At 47.7% G+C, this 20,569-nt stretch overlaps 1 protein-coding gene across 3 annotated transcripts in view; it reads left to right on the forward strand.

The window, feature by feature from the left end:
* Window positions 1-20,569, forward strand: part of GALNT6 (polypeptide N-acetylgalactosaminyltransferase 6) — a 62,519-nt gene that overhangs the window by 8,839 nt on the left and 33,111 nt on the right. For all 3 annotated transcript variants that reach the window (XM_082205678.1, XM_082205677.1, XM_082205679.1), the window contains exon 2: window positions 19,630-20,217. In XM_082205678.1, coding sequence (XP_082061804.1) covers window positions 19,718-20,217 — 500 coding nt within the window. In that variant the 5' untranslated portion in view covers window positions 19,630-19,717. The remainder of the gene's footprint in view (window positions 1-19,629; window positions 20,218-20,569) is intronic.

Below are 20,569 nucleotides of genomic sequence, written 5' to 3' on the forward strand. Positions count from 1 at the left end.
CCTTCCCGCCAGAACGGTACCTATTTATCTACTTGCACTTTGACGTGCTTTCAAACTGCTAGGTGGGCAGGAGCAGGGACCGAGCAAAGGGAGCTTACCCCGTCGCAGGGATTTGAACTGCCGACCTTCTGATCGGCAAGCCCTAGGCTCTGTGGTTTAACCCACAGCGCCACCCGTGTCCCTTATATGGAATAAAGCAGAATAAAGCCCCATTAACACACATACCAAGAATACATTGCAGAGAATGGCAGACAAGGAAATTTCTTTATCCTCTTCCCTTGTCATAGTAACTCTGAGGGCTGAACTGAGTTGTGGGTGGTAGTATTATATTGCTGCTCCAGATGCTCTGTTTACTGAGCACTCATCCTGATTTGCTTTCGGAAAGCTTACACAGAGATTATATCTGAACTTCATTGAGCATTCACTTTCATTCATTTGCTGGGCAATTATATGGCAACGATCATTAATCTTGATTTACTTTGTATTGTGTTTACACATTGTACCCTGACAGTTCGCTCCACACTTTTAAAAATGCATTTTCCCATTGCTTTCCTAATCCCAGCCACAAAAAGTCTGTTTCTTCCCCACCCCCCAAGTGGATTAGTTGCCCTATGCTGACAGTGTGCTTTAATTCACTTTAATGGTGCAAACCTAAATTTCCCAGAATGTGCTTGAATTCCTCCCACAAAATACTGACAGTCTGGATGGAGGCGGAACCTGCCCCTCACCTCATCCCCTCCCACTGGAGTCAAATGGATGAATTGCCTCTTCTAGCATTCCATCAAAAAGGCTTCTTTGTCTGAGACACGGGCTGTTAATGTGCTCTGTCATATTTTGCAAGGCCTATTTCACAAGTAGCAAACCTAAGCCTACAATTATATCATCTGTTAATGATGGAGTGCTTTGAAGTGAAAGTAGCTTGCAGCCAAGTGTTTCGGCCCCAGGAACAATTTTCTCCTGGCATCCTGAATGCGTTTCAAAGAGGAGCGCCTGATTACTTTATAGATTTCAGATTCCTGAAAGGCATGATTCTTGTGAGCCAGTGTGATGTAACTGGCAGTGGTTATCCAGATTTCCTATGGTCAAGGAAACTTGTTTATGTCAATTTGACCGCTGTGTTGCTGCATTTTGTAGAAGATTCTGGGATGTTCTCTGTTCTGACCAGTGGTGGAGGAACCTTCTCCGGCACCTGGGGCGGGGTAGCCCATACGGACTGTGCATGTGCAGCAGCCCATATGGACTGCACATGTGTGGCAACCATACAGGATGCCGCACATGCGCACTCTGTATGGACTGCTGCTTGTGCGTGGCAGCCATATGGGCTGCCGTTTGCACGGCGTCCATACGGACTGCGCATGTGTGGCATTCCATACAGACTGTGTGCGCCCTCGGCCGCTCTACAGCTGGGGGGAGGCAGGGGCCATCTTGTTACCCTCCCCCTAGAGTGGCACCCAGGGCGGCCCGCCCCCTCCACCCCCCACTTCGTACGCCACTGATTCTGACTGTGTCTCACTGTCAACCCAAATGCAATGAGAGAGTGCCTTAGAACGTATCAGGCATGTCACTGCAGCTGGCAATGCTTGTCTACAGTTATGGATCTTATAAGTCACAGGGTTCCTATGAATGCAGTCCTATAACAATTTGTATAGGAGTAGAGGCATACCCTGCAAGTCTCCCTGGAAAAAAAGGACATCCCATTTTTTTATCATGCGAGAACAGCAGCCATTTTTGTTGCTCTGATATCGCGTGAATTCACAGCACGACCCCCCACACCCGAAAAGATCTTGCCCAGTGCCCAGCAATGCGAAATCATGCAAGATCATGGCAACCAAAATGGCTGCCATGCTCTCGCGATAAAAACAGGCGGTGTCATCCCAGATTTTGACTTCAAAGTGTTGGCAGGTCTGTGGAGAGTTTGTGCATGTTTGCTCAGAAGTAAGACCCAGTATGTTCAATGGGAATCGTTCCAGGTAAGCATGCATATTTAGGATTGCAGGTTGAGGCAAAAGTGGGAGGAAGAAAGCCTGGAACAATTGTGATATGAAAAATTACTGGATTTTACCAGGAAGCTAGAGGCCATGCGCCTATTGCATATATCTGCCCCAAAACATTTGTAGGAGCAAATGGTAGTGAAAGCAGGAACACATATAACTGCCCTGATAGTATCATGAGCACAAATCATGATGAATGCTTAATAGAAAGGGCAACTGGAGGAGGCTGTGCTTTTTTCCATCCTTTTCTCTTTCTGCCACGAGCCACAGTTTGCAGCATGCGTTCTCCTCCCAGAACCCAGTTCCCCCCGAAGAGTTGGCACATCTAGAGGGAAAGGCATCTGTAGTGCTTGCAGCCAAAGGATTACAAGTGCACCTTGATTTCTCAAAACGATACCCTGGGTGTGCTATACTTGGAGACCTTATCTCAAAGCTGCTATCTGCCGTGCCATTGCAGAAGCATAGCGGCAGCCTCAGGTCATGGCTGGCTATGCAGCAGGTGGATTTCTTGGTTTTTACACTGAGTTAAAATCCAGAATGCAATTGGACAGTGTTGGCTTCTGAAATTCTCAGATTTCATCTTTTAGGCAAATAAGCCCTTTTGCCTTCACGCTCGAAAGGAACTTGACAGATGTGGCTACAATTGTGCCTCTCTTCACTCCATATACACACATGGAAGCCAGTCCCCAGGGCCTTTATTATTATTTTTACTCCCAGTGTTTTCTTGGTGACAGAAAGATGCTCTTAAATACCAGAGAAGGCTCATTGGAGCAGTTAATAAGGGTGTAAGTAGAGGCACAGGTGATCTGTGATCAGGAGCTCCTCCCTGTTTTTTTGTGACTGATTAGGAGCGAGTTATTAACCTACCCTCCCCACAACCATTATAATATAATATAAATCTCACACCCTAACTCTAACTGTTCTTTGCCCCATGGCAGACATCCCTAAACTCGGCCCTCCAGCTGTTTTGGGACTACATCCCATCATCCCTAGCTAACAGGACCAGTGGTCCAGGACGATAGGAATTGTAGTCCCTAAACAGCTGGAGGGCCGAGTTTGGGGGTGCCTGCCCCATGGCAAGAAGGCTGATGGAAGCCAGCTGAGGAACCTTCAGTGCTCATTCCAGAGCATGTTGATGGCATTCCAGCTTTGGAAAGGGCTTCCCATCTTTCTCATTGTATGGAAATTTTGTGGACTTTCCTTCCTATCAATTGCTCATCCAGGAGATGCCAGCGGCTATGATTGCAAGATTAGGGCGGGAATAGAGGCAGCTTCTAGGCAGGATTCTAGGTACAGTAGTACCTCGGGTTACAGACGCTTCAGGTTACAGACTCCACTAACCCAGAAATAGTACCTCGGGTTAAGAACTTTGCTTCAGGATGAGAACAGAAATTGCGCGGCAGCAGTACGGCAGCAGCAGGAGGCTCTATTAGCTAAAGTGGTACCTCAGGTTAAGAACAGTTTCAGGTTAAGAACGGACCTCCAGTACGTATTAAGTTCTTAACCCGAGGTACCACTGTACCACTGTACTAAGGTGTGTGTTTTCTCTAGGACTGTTAGTGAAAGTGTGTTGAAACAGCATTGAGGTGCTAGACTATAGGAGTGCCTTTGATCCCTAATTAAGTCTCCTGCCCTCAGGCGCACTGTCTCGGGATGAGTGCTGAGGTAAGGGTCCATGGGGTCACGAAGAGTCGGATACGACTAAATGACTAAACAACAACAACAACAACCACCACTGTACAGTGGTGCCCCACAAGACGAATGCCTCGCAAGACGGAAAACTCGCTAGACGAAAGAGTTTTCCGTTTTGGAGGTGCTTCGCAAAACGAATTTCCTATGGGCTTGCTTTGCAAGACGACAATGTCTTGCGAGTTCCTGCTGGTTTTTTTTCCTCCCCCCCCCTTTTTTTCTAAGCCGCTAAGCCGCTTATCAGCTGATCCGATAAGCCGATAAGCCGCTAAAAGCCGCTAATAGCGCTAATCCGCTAATCCGCCAATGGGCTTGCTTCGCAAGACGAAAAAACCGCTAGACGAAAAGAATCACAGAACGGATTCTTTTCATCTTGCGAGGCACCACTGTATTGTAATCCAGGCCATAATCCAGATTCCTATGGTTATCTCAGGTGTGGGGGAGCTGGACTCTAACTCCTATCAGCCTCAGCAAGCATCACCAAGGGCCAGGGATGGTGCAAATTTTAGTTCAGCAACACCTGGGTTATCTCTTCGTTACTGGTGGGATATCTGAAGCCGGGTGCTATCCCTGCATACAAATTTGCTTTGGTGGTGATGTTCTTTTCCATACAACATGTTTGGCATAAAAATGCCAGCCAGACCCCCTCCCCGACTCGCTGGATTAGTCCTTTCCAGGGACAATCCGATAAATACATATTTTTTAACAAAACCTGTTGCTGATTTCCTGTCTGCAAATTAAGCCTCCTCCTGGAAGCACCTTGAGAGAGAAGCAACTTGCCTGAGATCAGATTGTGGCTGAGCGACATTTGAACTTCCTGCTTCAGTTAAAAGCAAGCAGTTTAGTGGGTTTAATCTGTTGTGTGGCTTGGTCCCAACTTGTTTAAGCAACTGCTGCTTCCACCATCTACTTCAGTAGTATATTATGAGTGGTCACATGGTGGTGTTGCCTTGAGACTCCTCAAGTCTGTGAATCACTTTCTGTTTCCTAGAGCCTTTTGGCACCTGCAGACATGGCTGGTGCTGAATGTGAGGGAGGTGGCTGCTCTTGCACATTTTTCTGTTTCTCAAGTAGCGGCTGCCATGATTTATAGGCTCCACTTTAAATTATCTGTTTGCTGTAGCAACCAGTACTGTTTTACAAGTACTACGCCTGGCTTGCTTTGTATTATTTATTTCTTTGTCACTTTAGTCATAAAAATGACTCAAAGTGACTTACAAACACAGTACAGTGGTACCTCGGGTTACATACGCTTCAGGTTACAGACTCCGCTAACCCAGAAATAGTGCTTCAGGTTAAGAACTTTGCTCCAGGATGAGAACAGAAACCGTGCAGCAGCAGCGGTGCAGCGGCAGCGGGAGGCCCCATTAGCTAAAGTGGTGCTTCAGGTTAAGAACAGTTTCAGGTTAAGTACGAACCTCCGGAACGAATTAAGTACTTAACCCGAGGTACCACTGTAAAGGGAAAGGGACCCCTGACCGTTAGGACAAGTCGCGGATGACTCTGGGGTTGCGGTGCTCTTCTCGCTTTATTGGCCGAGGGAGCCAGCGTACAGCTTCTGGGTCATGTGGCCAGCATGACTAAGCCGCTTCTGGTGAACCAGAGCAGCGCATGGAAACGCCGTTTACCTTCCCGCCAGAGCAGTACCTATTTATCTACTTGCACTTCGACATGCTTTTGAACTGCTAGGTGGGCAGGAGCAGGAACCGAGCAACGGGAGCTCACTGTGTTGCGGGGATTCGAACCACTGACCTTCTGATCAGTAAGCCCTGGGCTCTGTGGTTTTACCCACTGTGCCACCTGCGTCCCACAAACACAGTAGAAATACTAAAAACCAATATAGCAGAAATATTAAAATACTGTTTCAAATATTTCAAAATGTATTGCTCATTGATACACAGAGAGAGAGGGGGGGGAAGGATGGAGGGAGAATGAGATGCACAAATCGCCAAGACCAGAGACAGAGCATCAGAATCGATGCATACAAAGTTCGCTGTCATAACTGGCTAGTTATAAACACCCCCTCTCAAAATCTGTACACCATACATTAACATGGATTGTCTTCAGCCTATTTGACAAATTGGGCAGTCTTTTATGATGTGTAATAATCCATGCCAGCCAATAAAAATGAAGTTAGGTTTAGTTATTACTGATTCCCATCATTAGGAGCTCAAGAAATTGAGCTTCGGGGCTTATTTTATTGGATAAGAAGTGTGTGTGTACACGCAGTTGATCTTCATCTGTGATGCTGCCCCTGGCTTGCCCCTGAATGGAGAGACTGGGAGGAGGAGGAGGAGAAGTGGAGTGTAGCAATCTCTAATTTTTGCATGGCTGGAATGTAGCCAACTGCACAATGGTAAGAGTCATATCCGTTGCTGGGCACATTTCTGCCTCTGGCCATCCCATCACCAGCATGCAGCACCCAGAACATTGCCTGCCAGGGAATATAGCCCTTGGGCTGAAAACTCTTCTCCGCCCCTGGTTACAAATGCAACACCTCTCTAAACAGGTGCAGCCCTTAATGCTATCAGTGTGTATATGTGAGCCAAGGTGTTTTCCTTTTTCTCTTTGTTCACCTTTGTATGAAATAAAAGCAAACACACACGGAAAACCTGGAGTGGCTCCTTTCTGCTTATCCTCATATGACTTGCTTCCTCTGCTCCACTGCGGCCAGCTTCGCCAGCCTTTACTTGAAATGATGATTCAAGGCAATACCCTATTCTTTCTTCTCTAAAGTGTAATCCTTGGATGGTCTGATAATTGGAAATATGACCTATTACTGGAAATATGACCTGATAACTGGAAATATGGCTATTTTTGGAACCTGAACGTCCGACGAGGATTCCACGGCTTCCGATTGGCTGCAGGAACTTCCCGCAGCCAATCAGAAGCAGTGCTTTGGTTTCTGAACGTTTTGGAAGTTGAACAGACTTCCGGAATGGATTCCGTTCGACTTCCGAGGTACGCCTGTGCCTAAGAAGCACAGTTTGGGACTCTGCTTGGCTTGTTTTCTAAGTGGACATGTGGTCTTCACATGCAAGCAGGTTGAGAGTAATTAAAAGTAGTGAAGAGGGAACTCTCCCCCACTTGATTTGTGGGAAGGGTACCTGGTTTGGAAGAGGAGGGCTTGTTTTGCATGCAGAACACCCCAGGCTTAGTTCCTTGCATCTCAGGGGAACTAGGCAGTGTGAAAGACCTCTTTCTGCTTGGGATCTTGGAGAGCTGCTGCCATTCAAACCATGGACATTTCTGGATGAAACGGACAGATGGTCTGAGGGAGTACAGCCTAGCTCCCTACGCAGCGCTGTGTGTATGAGCTTTGTCAGCAAGCATCAAGATCAGCCCAAAGCATTTGGCTGCCTGAGGCACCGTGGTGAAGCTGCATGGTCCGGTACTGGGGGGGGGAGAGCAGGTGGGGGCATGGATGGCATGCATCCCGGGTGGCGTGCCATGCATCCCGGGGGCGCAGCACACCGCCTGCAGAGCCATGACGCCCAGCACAGTGGGGATTGCACAGCACGTATCCAGGGCAGTGGCCGCGATGGTACCCCCTCCCTGTGTCGGGATTCAAGCCTGCCTTCAGGAGAAACTGGCCACTCTCCAGGCACCCAGCTTGAATCACCAGTTGACCTCCCTGTCTGCATTCCCGGCAAGATCCAGGCAAGGTCGCGATCGGCGATCCTCCCCAACATGAGGAGAACACACCACTCTTTCCTGCCCCCCCCCCGGGGCAGGGGAAAGAGATAGACAGAAACGTATTTACATGCCTTTATTTCTGTCTTTGCAGCGTTACAGAGAAACACGTCTGCTCTCTTCAAACTCCAACTGCAGAGAGACAAACTCCACCTACTGTACTTCCTGTACAGCTCATATTACACTGTGAGCTAATTCCGGTGCTTTGCACTGTGAAAAGACTGTCCCTTTGTTTCCCACGGAACAGTACCCAACGTTCCCATTATGTTTTGCTTCCAAGCTAGCAGCAGCTCGCGGCCGCATTGCTTCTATATCGTAACACCCCGATGGTACTGGGGGTGGTGCGCTCTCCCTGCCCCTCCCTTCCTCCGCCAGTGCTGAGACAAAGGACAAGGAAGTGCCCCCTCCCCTGCCTCCCCTCCCCTCCCCTCCCACAGATACCTGCTAGCGAGGGACAGTATCCTCCATGTCACCTGAGGGCAGCAGGCAAGCTTAAGGGAGGTATGGCAAGATATATGGCGCACACACTCAGTTCTGCCATTAACTAACTAACTAACTAACTAACTACTTAATTATAGTGGTGCCTTGGTTCTCGAACTCAATCCGTTCTGGAAGTCCATTTGACTTCCAAAACATTCACAAGCCAAGGCTTCTGATTGACTGACTGGCCCCCGAAACAATGCCGACAGCCGAAACAGACGTTCGGCTTCCAAAAAACGTTCACAAACCGGAACACTTACTTCCGGGTTTGCGGTGTTCAAAAGCCAATTTCTTCGTCAAGTAAGCCGTTCAGGAACCAAGGTACCACTGTAATTAATTGTATATACAACTTAATACAGTGGTACCTCAGATTACAAACTTAATCCGTTACGGGGGTCCGTTCTTAACCTGAAACCGTCCTTAACCTGAGGTACCGCTTTAGCTAATGGGGCTTCCCACTGCTGCCACCGCAACATTTCTGTTCTCATCCTGAGGTAAAGTTTTTAACCCGAGGTACTACTTCCAGGTTAGCAGAGTCTATAGCCCGAAGTGTTTGTAACCTGAGGTGTTTGTAACTGTACACTGTAGTAATAAGCAGTTGTAAGTGGTTCACGTGAAAATAAAAATGTCCGTTAAAAACAGAATTACAGAAGCCACCCTGGGTTCTGATGGGATCCCAGAAAGTCCCATTTTTTGGTCCGGTGCTCTGGCACAAATCAGTGGGCTTGTGCCAGATCGTCAGGTAAAAAGACACTTGCTTTTGGTCTCATGCTCTTGTGTGAATCAGCTGGCTCACACCAGAGCACAAAAGACACTTGGTGTGGGGTTGTTTTGTTTTCTTTTTGGTTTTGTGCTCTTGCACCACTCAGCTGGCTCACTCCAGAGCTCAGGGCCAAAAAATGAGCATCCTGAATGTGATCCTTGGGATATTGGGTATGCTGCTGTAATGGGTATGAGTTACTCGTGCGTAAACTGCCGCCTCTCTAGGCTTAATTGCCTTGGTTAAACCGTCCTGACTGCACAGTCCATCTCAGCGTGGCTGCCTCAGTCGCTGGCAGAATCTGTCTGTGGGCGTTTCTTAAACCTCTTCTAGCATAGAAGCTGTCTGACTCCCAGTCGCCGCCTCCTCTCACTGCGCGGGAGTCTTCTGCACAGGGAGGGCGTGGGTAGAGGAGGACCTGTGCTCTCCTCACTGATGTCCAGAGAAGAATCCCGGAGCTCTCCCTCTGCCTCCCCCATATCCCGGGTGTTGCGCTGATTTCCTTCCCCCTCTACCGAGCTGTTTCTCCCCCTGGTGCTGGGTCCTTCGCCCGCAGAATCTGGGAGCCTTCCCTTCGCCTCTCGCTCTGATATCAGTTCCCTGACAGCTGCTCTTGTTCCTTTGTACTCCCTCCTGTTGCTTCCACTCTCCCTGGGACCCCGAGGTGCAGAGTGGGTGGCAGTGGGCTCCTACTGAATGCAGGCCTCAGCAGGTTTGTGGCGGTGATCCTCTTAAAATAAGGTTTATGTAGTGATGTAGAGCACATCTGAGATGTGATTCATCCAGGGCTTTTTCTCAGGGGAAACTCACAGGAACTCAGTTCCAGTGGCATAGCGTGGGGGGTGCTGGGGGGGCCGGCCGCACCGGGCGCAACATCTGGGGGGGCGCGCTTGCACTCGCAGCTCTCTGCCCCTACCTGGCTCACTCACTCTCTCTCACTGCAGTGCTGGCTGTGCGAATCCGATCCAAGCCGCTGGGTCGCCGCCCACTGTGGAGGGGGTGGGTGCCAGGCGTGCGGTGCGGAGAGAGAGTGGGGGACTATCTGGGGGAGGGACAGTGCAGCGGCCGCCCAGCGCAGCGCTGAGCGCGGGAGAGAACCACACCAGACCAGACCAGGCAGCAGCAAGAAGAAGCTGGCAGCAGCGGCAGGTTAGGGGTTAGGGGGCGCAAATTACTTGCCTTGCCCCGGGTGCTGACAACCCACGCTACGCCACTGCTCAGTTCCAGCACCTCTCAGGTGGGTGCCACTGCTATTCTAAGAGAACAAAGGAGATGTTCATGGTGAGTTCCGAAACCAATTTTTCTAGAAAGACATCACTGGAATCATCCATATGACATGTGCGTCCGGGCATCAAGGCATGGAAAGGGTGTGTGTGGTTTTTTTTAGAGGTTGTGCCACTGAATATACTACCTGTATGCTTAACTGGGCACTCAAGTTAGCTTAGGATAATGGACATTTAAAACTATCGCCCACAACAAAGGCCTAAATAAAAAGAGACGAGCAGCTTAAAAGCTGAAACAACTTTGAAACCACTGAGCAGATGCCTCGTAGCAGCACAGCCCTGACTTGGCTTCCTCCTGATTTCTCTGATCACCTCCTTATCTCAAAGGAGCTGTGCGGTTGTCTGCTACAGGTTCGTGTGTTCGCACTTGTCCGATTTCCATGCTAGGAGCCATGGCAGCAGGAAGACAGTCTCCAGGCCAAACCAACTTAAAAGGTGGCCCTTCCTTTTGTGAGGCTTTGGGGCTATTGTATTACAACCGCCTGCCCTGGCCACAGTGCTGCTCCTGCCAATTCATGTGGTCCAGGAGCAAGTGGAATGGAAAAATACGCCTTTGCTTGCTTCAGTGAGCCTGCCCAAGGTTGAAGAGCAGCATTGGAAGCCCTGTTCTTTTGTCTACTGGTAAGACCTGTTAGATTGCTGGATGCCAAAGGCAGGGTCTTTTTGACGTGGCCCCACATCTTTCGAATCCCATCCCTGGAGAAATACGTATGGCTCTGTCATTACTCTGAGTGTGTGTGTGTGTTTAAAAAGAACTCCAAAGACTTAAAAAAACCAAAAAATCTATGTTTTGGTTGATCTGCGTTTGGGGAGATATTTTAACCCGGAGCTTTCCAGACTTTTCATGGTGGTGACACACTTTTTAGATGGGCACCATTTCGCGGCACAGTAAATCAGTTTTTCTAGCAAACCAGAGGTTAAACTAGCCCCTTTCCATCCCCAGGAAGAGTGTGGGGAGCTTTCACATGACACACCTACACACTGCAGCCGACACACTAACCTGTCGCAACACACAGTTTGGAAAGCTCTGTTTTAACTGTTGCAGTTTGTGAATTGAGGGATGTGATGTTTTTATGATTTGTGTGTTTAAATATTTGCAAGGGCAATGTGACCTGAAAGTTGGGTTGAAATGTTTTTCAGCACATAGATGTGTAATTTGCAGGTATGGAATGTTGCTCTGTGTGAATCAGCCTGCTGTCTATTCACCATAGCACTGCCACATATGAAGAAAGCCATGCGGAATAGAGGAGGGGGAGAATTTCAATTCAGTTTGCATTTAAAGGCAAACTTACCAAATTAGAACTCTCCAAAGAAAAAGAAGAAGAAAACCCGCACATGGCTGGCCTTCAAAATTCACACTTTTCTGAATTCTTCAGTGTGGCTTTTCAGCCAAGTAAGGTGTACACAAATGCAAATAATGAGATAAAGTTTGCATAAATGTGCATTTGTTAGTGAAATGAACATTCAAAGTACATTCTATTAGGGAACATTGCATTGTAAAAATGTGTATACTTGTATATTTGATCACATAGATCCTCTGATAAGAGGACATTAGGTGGTTCCCCACACCCCAGAGGTTCAGTTGGTCTTCCCTACGGATGAAACCTTTAGTACGGCAGCCCCTTATTTGTGGAATCCCCAGCCTGTCATTGTTCAAATGTCTCTTTAAAAATGCACTTTTTAAATAGTCTTTTACAGCATGATTACTCTTCTCTTTAACCAACTAGTAATCTATTGCTCTTTTATTGATGTTTCTAATCATGTATTACAGATATTGATTGATTGATTTTGATTGATTGATGGTATCTGAAGAAGTGTGCGTGCACATGAAAGCTTATACCCAGAATAAATTTAGTTGGTCTCTAAGGTGCTACTGGACAATTTTATTTATTTATTTATTTATATTACACTTGTGTTAGTCATCACCTTGGTGTATGGAATTGCAGGTTGTAAATATGAGGCAAAACTACATACAAACATAGGAGCGTTAAAATGCTGGTGAATTTTCACGGGGACTTTTTAAAAATAATTAAAGAAAATGCAAACTGGTGTGGAGAATGGAACTGAAGATGGGGAAAAGGAGAAACAGGGAGAAACCAAAATGGATAGATGTGTTCATCCCTCGTCTTGAAAGCTCCTAAAAATCAGAGCCGTGAACACTGTCAGGCTGTCCTAACCTGGGCTGCTCTGTGTATCAAACTGCTTCTCAGACTGAGTCTCATTATTGTGCCTGCAACTTCTCTCAACAAGAGAGCAGGCTGAAAGGCAGTGTGCCATGTCAAAAGGTTCCTGCAGACAAGGGGTTGCTTGGTTAAACAAATTAGGTTGGCCCCAGCGAGAGAACTGAGCTCCGCACACATTGTACAGGCAGAAAGCCAGGGGCAGGAAAACGGACGGTGCCTTTGCTCCTTAACCTTGAACAGCTTTAATAAGGGTGGCCAGACTTCTTGGGGCACAATATAGCCATTCTTCTGCACAAGCCCCACCAAATTGAATGGGAACATCGTTCTTTCTGGTGCCTTTGTCCTTGCAATTCCGTGTGCATGGGAATTTGCAGGAACGTTTTCCAGCCTTCACACATGTGGACGAACAGCACAGAAAAACCCTTGTCATGCCAAGAGGTTTTTCTGTTCCCCTCTCCCATTAGGGCAGGCACCCCCCCAACTCAGCCCTCCAGATGTTTTGGGACTACAACTCCCATCATCCCTAGCTAAAAGGACCAGTGGTCAGGGATGATGGGAGTTGTAGTCCCAAAACATCTGGAGGGCCGAGTTTGGGGATGCCTGCATTAGAGTCATTTGCCCACCAGGCCTATGGGGGAATTCCATTCTCCTCCTCAGCTGTGCCCTGAAGGTGTACCAAAAGATTAAATATGTGCTGGAACCTGCCTTGGGCTAACCAGGTCCACAAAGACCACAGTCCTGGGTCATCTTTAACATGCATTCTGCATGTGCCCACATCCCCTTCTGCACAGAAGCAGGACCAGGGTCTGTTGTTTGCTGAACGGAAACAGAGAATGTCCTTCATTCTTGAAAGTCCTTGGCAGAAAGAAAGAAAGAAAGAAAGAAAGAAAGAAAGAAAGAAATCACTTGAGTCCCAGACACACCTTGAGACTGCGGGGGTTAAGTAACCAGTCATCTTGTGGCTGAGTGCTCTTTTACCTTCATCAAACAGGAAATATTTCGCTCTCTCTTTCCTACGCAGGACAATGGAGAGGGCCCAGGCAGGCCCAAGATATTTCGCTGCCTGAAGGGGAACGGCAAATGTCATCCCTTCCCAATTTGAGAAGCACAGTATCCAAGGTTGGCCAAGTTATTTTGGCCTCTCAGACACAGAGGGAAGTGCCCCTCAATATAATAGTAAATTAATAGCTATAATAGTAAACTTAGACTGTAGGGTTTACTGTGCTTTCACAACATCCAGAACTCAGCTGGCTTGCTCCACCTGAGGGGTTGCCAACCTTTTTAGGACCCCTGGAACTTTTGCAAATCAGAGAAAGCGTCTCAACTGATTCTCTCTGCTACAAAAGAACTTGACCTTGAGAGATCTACAAAAAGAAAATTATTTGTGGTGGGACACCTTCGTAAGTGGGGAAATTAGTTTATGATGCTGCTTTTTAAATTATAGGAAACTGGTCCAGACAGCCGGTCAACCAGAGGGTTGTTCTCTGTAAAACAGGACACGTCGTCACTTTACCAAAATATGCAAAGTGCTGTAATTTTTGCACAACTGTGCAAATATGCTTGTAGGGAGGGAAAGACTTCCTGGCCACAATGCAGAAGCGGTATTTGCTTTTTGTCGGTGGTGTTCCTGATTCTGCTGAAAATAAAAGTAAACTTGCAGGGTGAACACGGTGGTGATTGCTGCCTCCCAGAGTCTTAGCCAATAGTTTCAAGTACAGTGGTACCTCAGGTTACATACGCTTTGGGTTACATACGCTTCAGGTTACACTCTGCTAACCCAGAAATAGTGCTTCAGGTTAAGAACTTTACCTCAGGATGAGAACAGAAATCGTGCTCTGGCGGCACAGCAGCAGCAGGAGTCCCCATTAGCTAAAGTGGTGCTTCAGGTTAAGGACAGTTTCAGGTTAAGTACGGACCTCCAGAACGAATTAAGTACTTAACCCGAGGTACCACTGTACTGGTGGCATTTGAAGGGTGAAGACAGAGCCCTTTGTCACCCGAGTAAATTTTCTTAATTTAGAAGAACCACATGCTTGCCTGAAATATCATGCCTTTGTAATAATTTCCCAGGCTTCTGGATTTAAGAATGCTCTGGCGACATGGGTCAGTATCAGATGTTACATTTATATATTGCACACAGACACACATATGCTGGTACAACGCTATTTATTTCAAAGGGTTTAGGAAGTGCTGAACAAGGAAATGGCACGAATCAATTCCAGGCTGTAAAATCTGCCTCCTCTTACCCAGTGGCGTAGCGTGGGTTGTCAGCACCCGGGGCAAGGCAAGTAATTTGCACACCCTAACCCGTGGATTTGCGCCCCCTAACCCTAACCCCCAGATGTTGCGCCCGGTGCGGCCGCCCCCCCTGCACCCCCCACGCTACGCCACTGCTCTTACCTCTTTGCCTTCAGGATGAAATCAATGACTCGAGTCTGAAAAGTGTAAGTGATGTAATTCTGTTTCAATCGGGATGGGAAAAGTCGGCAGCCCTCTCCACAGCAGGGGCTTTTATTTTTAAAATGCAACTTACAAACCCGTGCGAGGATCATTCTTTACAGTGTCTTTCCTACCCGCCCCCCACCCCAAACCAAGAAGAGAAAAGGACATCCTGTTTGCAGTAGGTGTGGTAGGTAATTCCAGCTTAACCCAATGTTAATGCTTGGATAAAGAGAGATTTGGTGTTGCTTAGATAAAGAGAGTTGTGTGCCAAGGAAAAAGGAAGACGGATTCCGGGTCCTCTCCCCTCTTCCCCATTTTTTGTACCTTGCTGCAACATGCAGATTCTGGGATGTAGTCCTCCATTGTGCTCATTCAACAGCAAACAATGTTATCTGGTCTGGGAAGCATTTCCCTATAATTCTTCTGGGCTTCTCTTAACGCTCCATCCTCCACAACAACAAAGGGATCGGTGGTGGAGGGGAATGTTCCAGATCTCATATCGCATACCCTCCAACATGGCACAGAGCAGGGTTGCCATACGTCCAGGAAAACCTGGACATGTCCTCTTTTGGGGGGTAACAGAATCATCCTGGCGGATTTTTACACTTTAAATAAAATGTCTGGGTTTTGTGGAGCTCAGGCTGCTTTGCATGCCATTGCCGCTGCCAGCCTGAGTTGGGGAAAGAGGGGCATGGGCGTGGTGGCAGTGGCCCTGCATGCTCGGGCTGGCAGCGGCTCGGGCTGTCCTCTTTTTTGCTCTTCAAGATATGGCAACCCTAGCAGAGGAGGCAACTTCCAGGGGCTCGCCCGGCAAAATATTTGAGGGGGCTGGGCCTCCCCAAAGTTGGTGGGCATTGCCATTCTAATGGTGAGCATGCACTGTGTCTTGTGATTGATTATCTGGGGCTGGGGTTACCTGGCCTCCCCTAATATTTTATTCAAGTTGGCACCCCTGGCACAGAGGATAATTGGTACTAGCTTCTTCATTTCTGATCCTTTACATCCTTTCTTCTAATTTAACTCTGTACAGATAATCAGGAACCAAACAAACCAAAAGTTTACACAGGAGTGGGAATGTTACAGAGGGTATTAAAAAAAACGCCGTTCCCAACTAAAATCTTTAGTATGCCTGGATTAATTTTCGCTAAGTACTTGATGGATAATTAAGGTATTGAATATAGTATAGATGGTGGTTAAGGCAATAAAGGACACAGGAAAAAGGAAAAAGAGAGAAAGGAAAAAGGAAAAAGGAAAGGGAGAACCGCAGTGAGGTAGACGGAAAATCCTGAAGACATATGGTATTGAAACTTTATGGGTTTATTCATGATCTCTTTTTTTCACGTCTTTTGTGTATCTTGTGTTGTTTGGAAGATGAATAGAATACTTGTAATTAATGGGGGGGGGGAGACTCTGTACACATCCGAGTGGGAAACTTTCTCCTTTTCTTGTCTTTCTAAATTCCTGAAAGAGGAGATTCTCAAAATCCAAGCATTTCCTAGGGAATCATGCAAATCTGTTTCAAAGGTCTCACCTCTGTGATGCCAGTCCTGTTGTTGGCTTTCTTGCCTGAGGGTTTCGCCTCTTTGATTCCAGAAAGGATTCATAGTTCTAGCATAACAATCAGGGGTTAGAAACTCATTTTTCTTAGAACTGTGCCTTTCTTTTTTTATATAAAAAAATATATTCACCACCCACCCATCTGGCACTGCTATGGTTTGCTGAATGTTTAAAGAATATCATGAGACTTCCTTATTTACTGTAGCTTTGTGAGTTTGTTCTTCTTGTCTATAATCTGCACGTTGGTGGATAGGGGCTAGTTCAGACCTAGTTCTGAACTTGCAGGGCTCAGTGCTAGAACAGGCTGCAACTCCCATCACCCCTGACGTTTGGCTATGTTGGAGGGCACACATCGGCTGTCCTGAGCTTAAGCAGTGAAGCTGGTGCCTCTGAGCATGTTGAGAGGGCATTGAGAATGCTTGGGTTCTTGGCAAGCTTGAATCCCGCCACCTCTCTTGAAAAACTAAGCAGTTGATCCTGGGCTAAGGGGCTGCATTAGAATCATAGAATCATAGAGTTGGAAGAGACCACAAAGGCCATCGAGTCCAACCCCAGCGACTCACACTTCCATGGGTAGGAACATTTTTTGGGGAAACTGCACATTCCCCATCTGAATTCAGTATGAATGGCCTTCAAACCCAGTTTCTGAGAGTGACAAGGGCCCCAGTATCCCCAGAGGACCCACTGGAGTGCCATAGCATGGGGGGCACAGAGGCAGTTGCCTGGGGCACAAAATTTCAACACCCTCAATACAGCTGTGTGCTTCCATCATGCTTCCTGTGAACCAGGAAGTGACTTCTCCAGACAACAGAATGCCTCTTCTTTTCTTACCTCTGTGACTGCAATCTCCTGAGTGATGTGGACATAATTAGCCAGTTGAATGTGCATACGTATCCCATCCGTTTCCTTCCCACCCTGCCCTCCACACAGCCCCGGGCACTGGAAACCCATGCTACACCACTGGCCCACCATCTACATATCTGCCACTATCACTGAGAATTCTCACTCTGCATGTCCTGTCTCAGTGCCTTGCCCAGTGGGGTACTCCCTCCCCAAATCTTAGATCCAACAGCAATGCTTGTTGAAACTAAATACAGTCATACCTCGGGTTGAAGTAGCTTCGGGTTGAGCGTTTTTGGGTTGCGCTCCGCAGCAACCCAGAAGTAACAGAATGTGTTACTTCCGGGTTTCGCTGCTCACGCATGCGCAGATGCTCAAAATGATGTCACCCCCCATGCGCAGAAGCAGTGAATCATGACCCGCGCATGCACAGACGCTGGTTGCGTTCGCTTCAGGATGCGAATGGGGCTCCGGAACGGATCCCATTTGCATCCAGAGGTACCACTGTAATGTGCTTTGTACAGAGGTCGCCCGCTAGTCTGTAGGGCCTGTTGGCTGGTGGCGGCTTTTCCCAGCCCTCCAACCCAAGCTCTTTTCCATGAGAGGTTCAGGGGTCAAACCTGGAGCTGTGCAGAGCATGTACCCCATCACTGAGCTGCAGACTTGGAAGTGGGCATGTGTAGGCTGGTTAAGTTCCCAGGTGCCATATGCCCTGTTTTAAGTGGCTCTGAGATTTAGAAAGAAATAATGGGATATCATTCAAGCTCTACTGGCTTGGTGCAAAGTAAGTGCAGGCCTGGTGTCACCATGTGATAGTTATTTCTTAGTAAACCTTGGTTACTGGTAACTATGATGTTGATCCTCTCCGGCTCTGGTGGGCATCCTAGGTGGTGGAACATGAAAGGCTGAACTCCTGTAAATTAAACACCAGCATTTCCAGCAGGCTGCTCCATCAGCCCTTCATCATCTGCATGTAAATGAAAAACAGTGAATTCTGAGCTTGGAGGGAAGCATGTTCTGGTTGCCTCTCCTCTGCCTCTTTTCACCCAGATCTATCCTCCTCCTGCAGCCTAATCCTGTGTCCGTGTTTACGCAGGAGGAGGCCTACTAGATGGAACAGGACTTTGCCCCCAATAAAGTGTGTGCAGGACTGCAGAATCAGGAAATGAAAGTTGTAAGTGGAAACCCCAGGAGCGGTGAAGTCTGCCAGATACAGTGTTGTGATGCCGAAAAGTCACACCTATAGAAACACACTGTTGCTATACAGCTACGTAGAAATCCTAGATTCTTTCAGGGACATTTAAAAGTCACAAGCACAAAGACAGTGTTTCCATGGCTTTGCTACAAGAAATAGGCACATTGATTTATCTGTCTGCAGGTTAACTGTCTGAAGGCATCAGTAATAGGGCTCCCTCCCCCTACGTTTTTGTTTTCGAAACGAAAACGTGTCAGGAGCCAAAACGTTTGACTCCCAAGGCATTCAGGAGCACAGGTATGACTGTAGACAGTAATCAAAAAAGTTTCTATTAGAGGAAAATGGAAAGGGATGCTATGAACAAAATACTGTAAATTTGTTGGTGATCAGTAAATGCAAAAGCTATGATGTTTAGGTAGCTTTCCACAGGAGTTCCAAACTAGAGCTAAGCTCCCATAAATGTCCCCGGCTTGCAAGCAATATCAACATATTCTACGACTCTGGGGCAACACTAGGTTTTACCTGCAATAGAGTGTGCTTGTGTGTACAGATAGAGCACTGTCACACAGGGGCTGGTGATACTGTTCCTGAACGCTAGTGCTTTCATCTACTTAAGTACCAGGCACAGGAATGGTTTGCCATGCATGTTCATCCCTGACTTTGGCCCAAAGCTCTGGATGATCTTTCCAGCTTCTTGGGACTTGGCTACATTAATAAAAAAAAAGCACTTTGAACGTGTTATAAACATGCAACACTAGATGGTTCTGGAGAGCAAAAAAAAATTATCTGTGATTTTACATAGCAAATTTTCCCCTTTTGTTATAACTGTTCAATTTATGACTCATTTATAGCGTTTTTTTCCAGTGTGTAGATCCGCCCCTGATCTGCAGCCTCCTCTCCCCTGCTGTGGGTTATGTCTTTGTCAATGCAAGTCTTCTGCTAGTATTAGGTGCTTGTGGGTCTGGCTCATCTTGACCCCAGGAGCCTGCTGGGTAGATAGTGGCCTTCCGCCCTCCAGCCTTTCCCCTTCCCTCTTCCCTTTTTCTTTTATTTGATTTACTATTTTGAACTGTGTGGGTCAGTGGCTGTGCATGGCACAGTGAAGAGGCTGATGCCAGGGAACAATGTGGTGCAAAATATATAATGAAACTTCTCATGGGTTGCCAACATGGTGCCTGCGGGCACACATACGCCCCCCCAGGACCTTCCCTTGTGCCCAGAGGGTCCCCTTTCTCCTTCCTCTGCTGAAAGAAGCCTTACTTAACCATTAGCAGACTTTTTCTAGCCTAATTCCATGAGGGGGGTGATTACCAAGGGTGGGTAGTGGGAAGTTGCAGTGCACATCTGGTGCCCCCAACAGTTTCTCTGGTTTGCACATGTGTCCACAAATCCAACACATGTGGTGCCCCCTGCAATATCTCCTCTTCTTTTTCTCCCCTTTGTTTAGGTGGGGTCTGGGGGGTGGGACACAGAGCCATTGGCCCGAGGTTGATGGGCATCCTTGTGTGTTTCTCAGGTTTGCAAGAAGATGGTGAGACTCCACAGGTCAGCCAGAGCCTGGGAGAGCTTGTGCCTTTGACGGAGGAGAGACCGCTCTCTGCGCCATGGCCCACCTGACGCGGCTGCTCCGGCGGCACTACGGCCCACTGAAGCTGGCTTTGGTGGGCGCCGTCTTTGTCATCTTCCTCTTCATCATGCAGAGAGATGTGAGCAGCGGGGATCAAAGGGAGGAGCCCTGGCTGAAGAACATTGTGGACAGGAAGGATCAGATGATTGACATCATGATGGGGGCGGTCAACAATATCCGGGACTCCATGCCCAAGCTGCAGATCCGGGCTCCGGTTCAGCAGGAGGCCCTTGAGCAAGACAGCAAGTCCTGCCTGCCCGGCTACTACACGCCCGCAGAGCTGAAGCCCTTCATGGAGCGCCCTCCGCAGGACCCCAACAGCCCGGGGGCCGATGGCAAAGCTTTCAAGAAGGACCAGTGGACGCAAGAAGAGACGAAGGAGAAAGAGCGGGGCTACGAGAAGCACTGCTTCAACGCCTACGCCAGTGACCGGATTTCTCTCCAGAGGGCTCTGGGACCAGACACTAGGCCTCCTGAGTAAGAACTTCATCTTTGTCCACTCAGTATAGAACTGGCATAGGCAAACTCTGGCCCTCCAGATGTTTTGGGACTACAATTCCCATCATCCCTAACCACTAGTCCTGTTAGCTAGGGATGATGGGAATTGTAGTTCCAAAAACATCTGGAGGGCCAGAGTTTGCCTATGCCTGATATAGAATAATAATAGTAATAATTTATTATTTATACCCCATCCGTCTGGCTGGGTTTCCCCAGCCACTTTGGGCGGCTCCCAACAGAATATTAAAAACACGATAAAACATCAAATATTAAAATTTCCCTAAACAGGGCTGCCTTCAGATGTCTTCTAAAAGTCAGATAGTTGCTTATT

Source organism: Podarcis vaucheri (genome assembly GCF_965113315.1).
Source record: "Podarcis vaucheri genome assembly, chromosome: 2".
Classification (NCBI taxonomy): Eukaryota; Metazoa; Chordata; class Lepidosauria; order Squamata; family Lacertidae; genus Podarcis; species Podarcis vaucheri.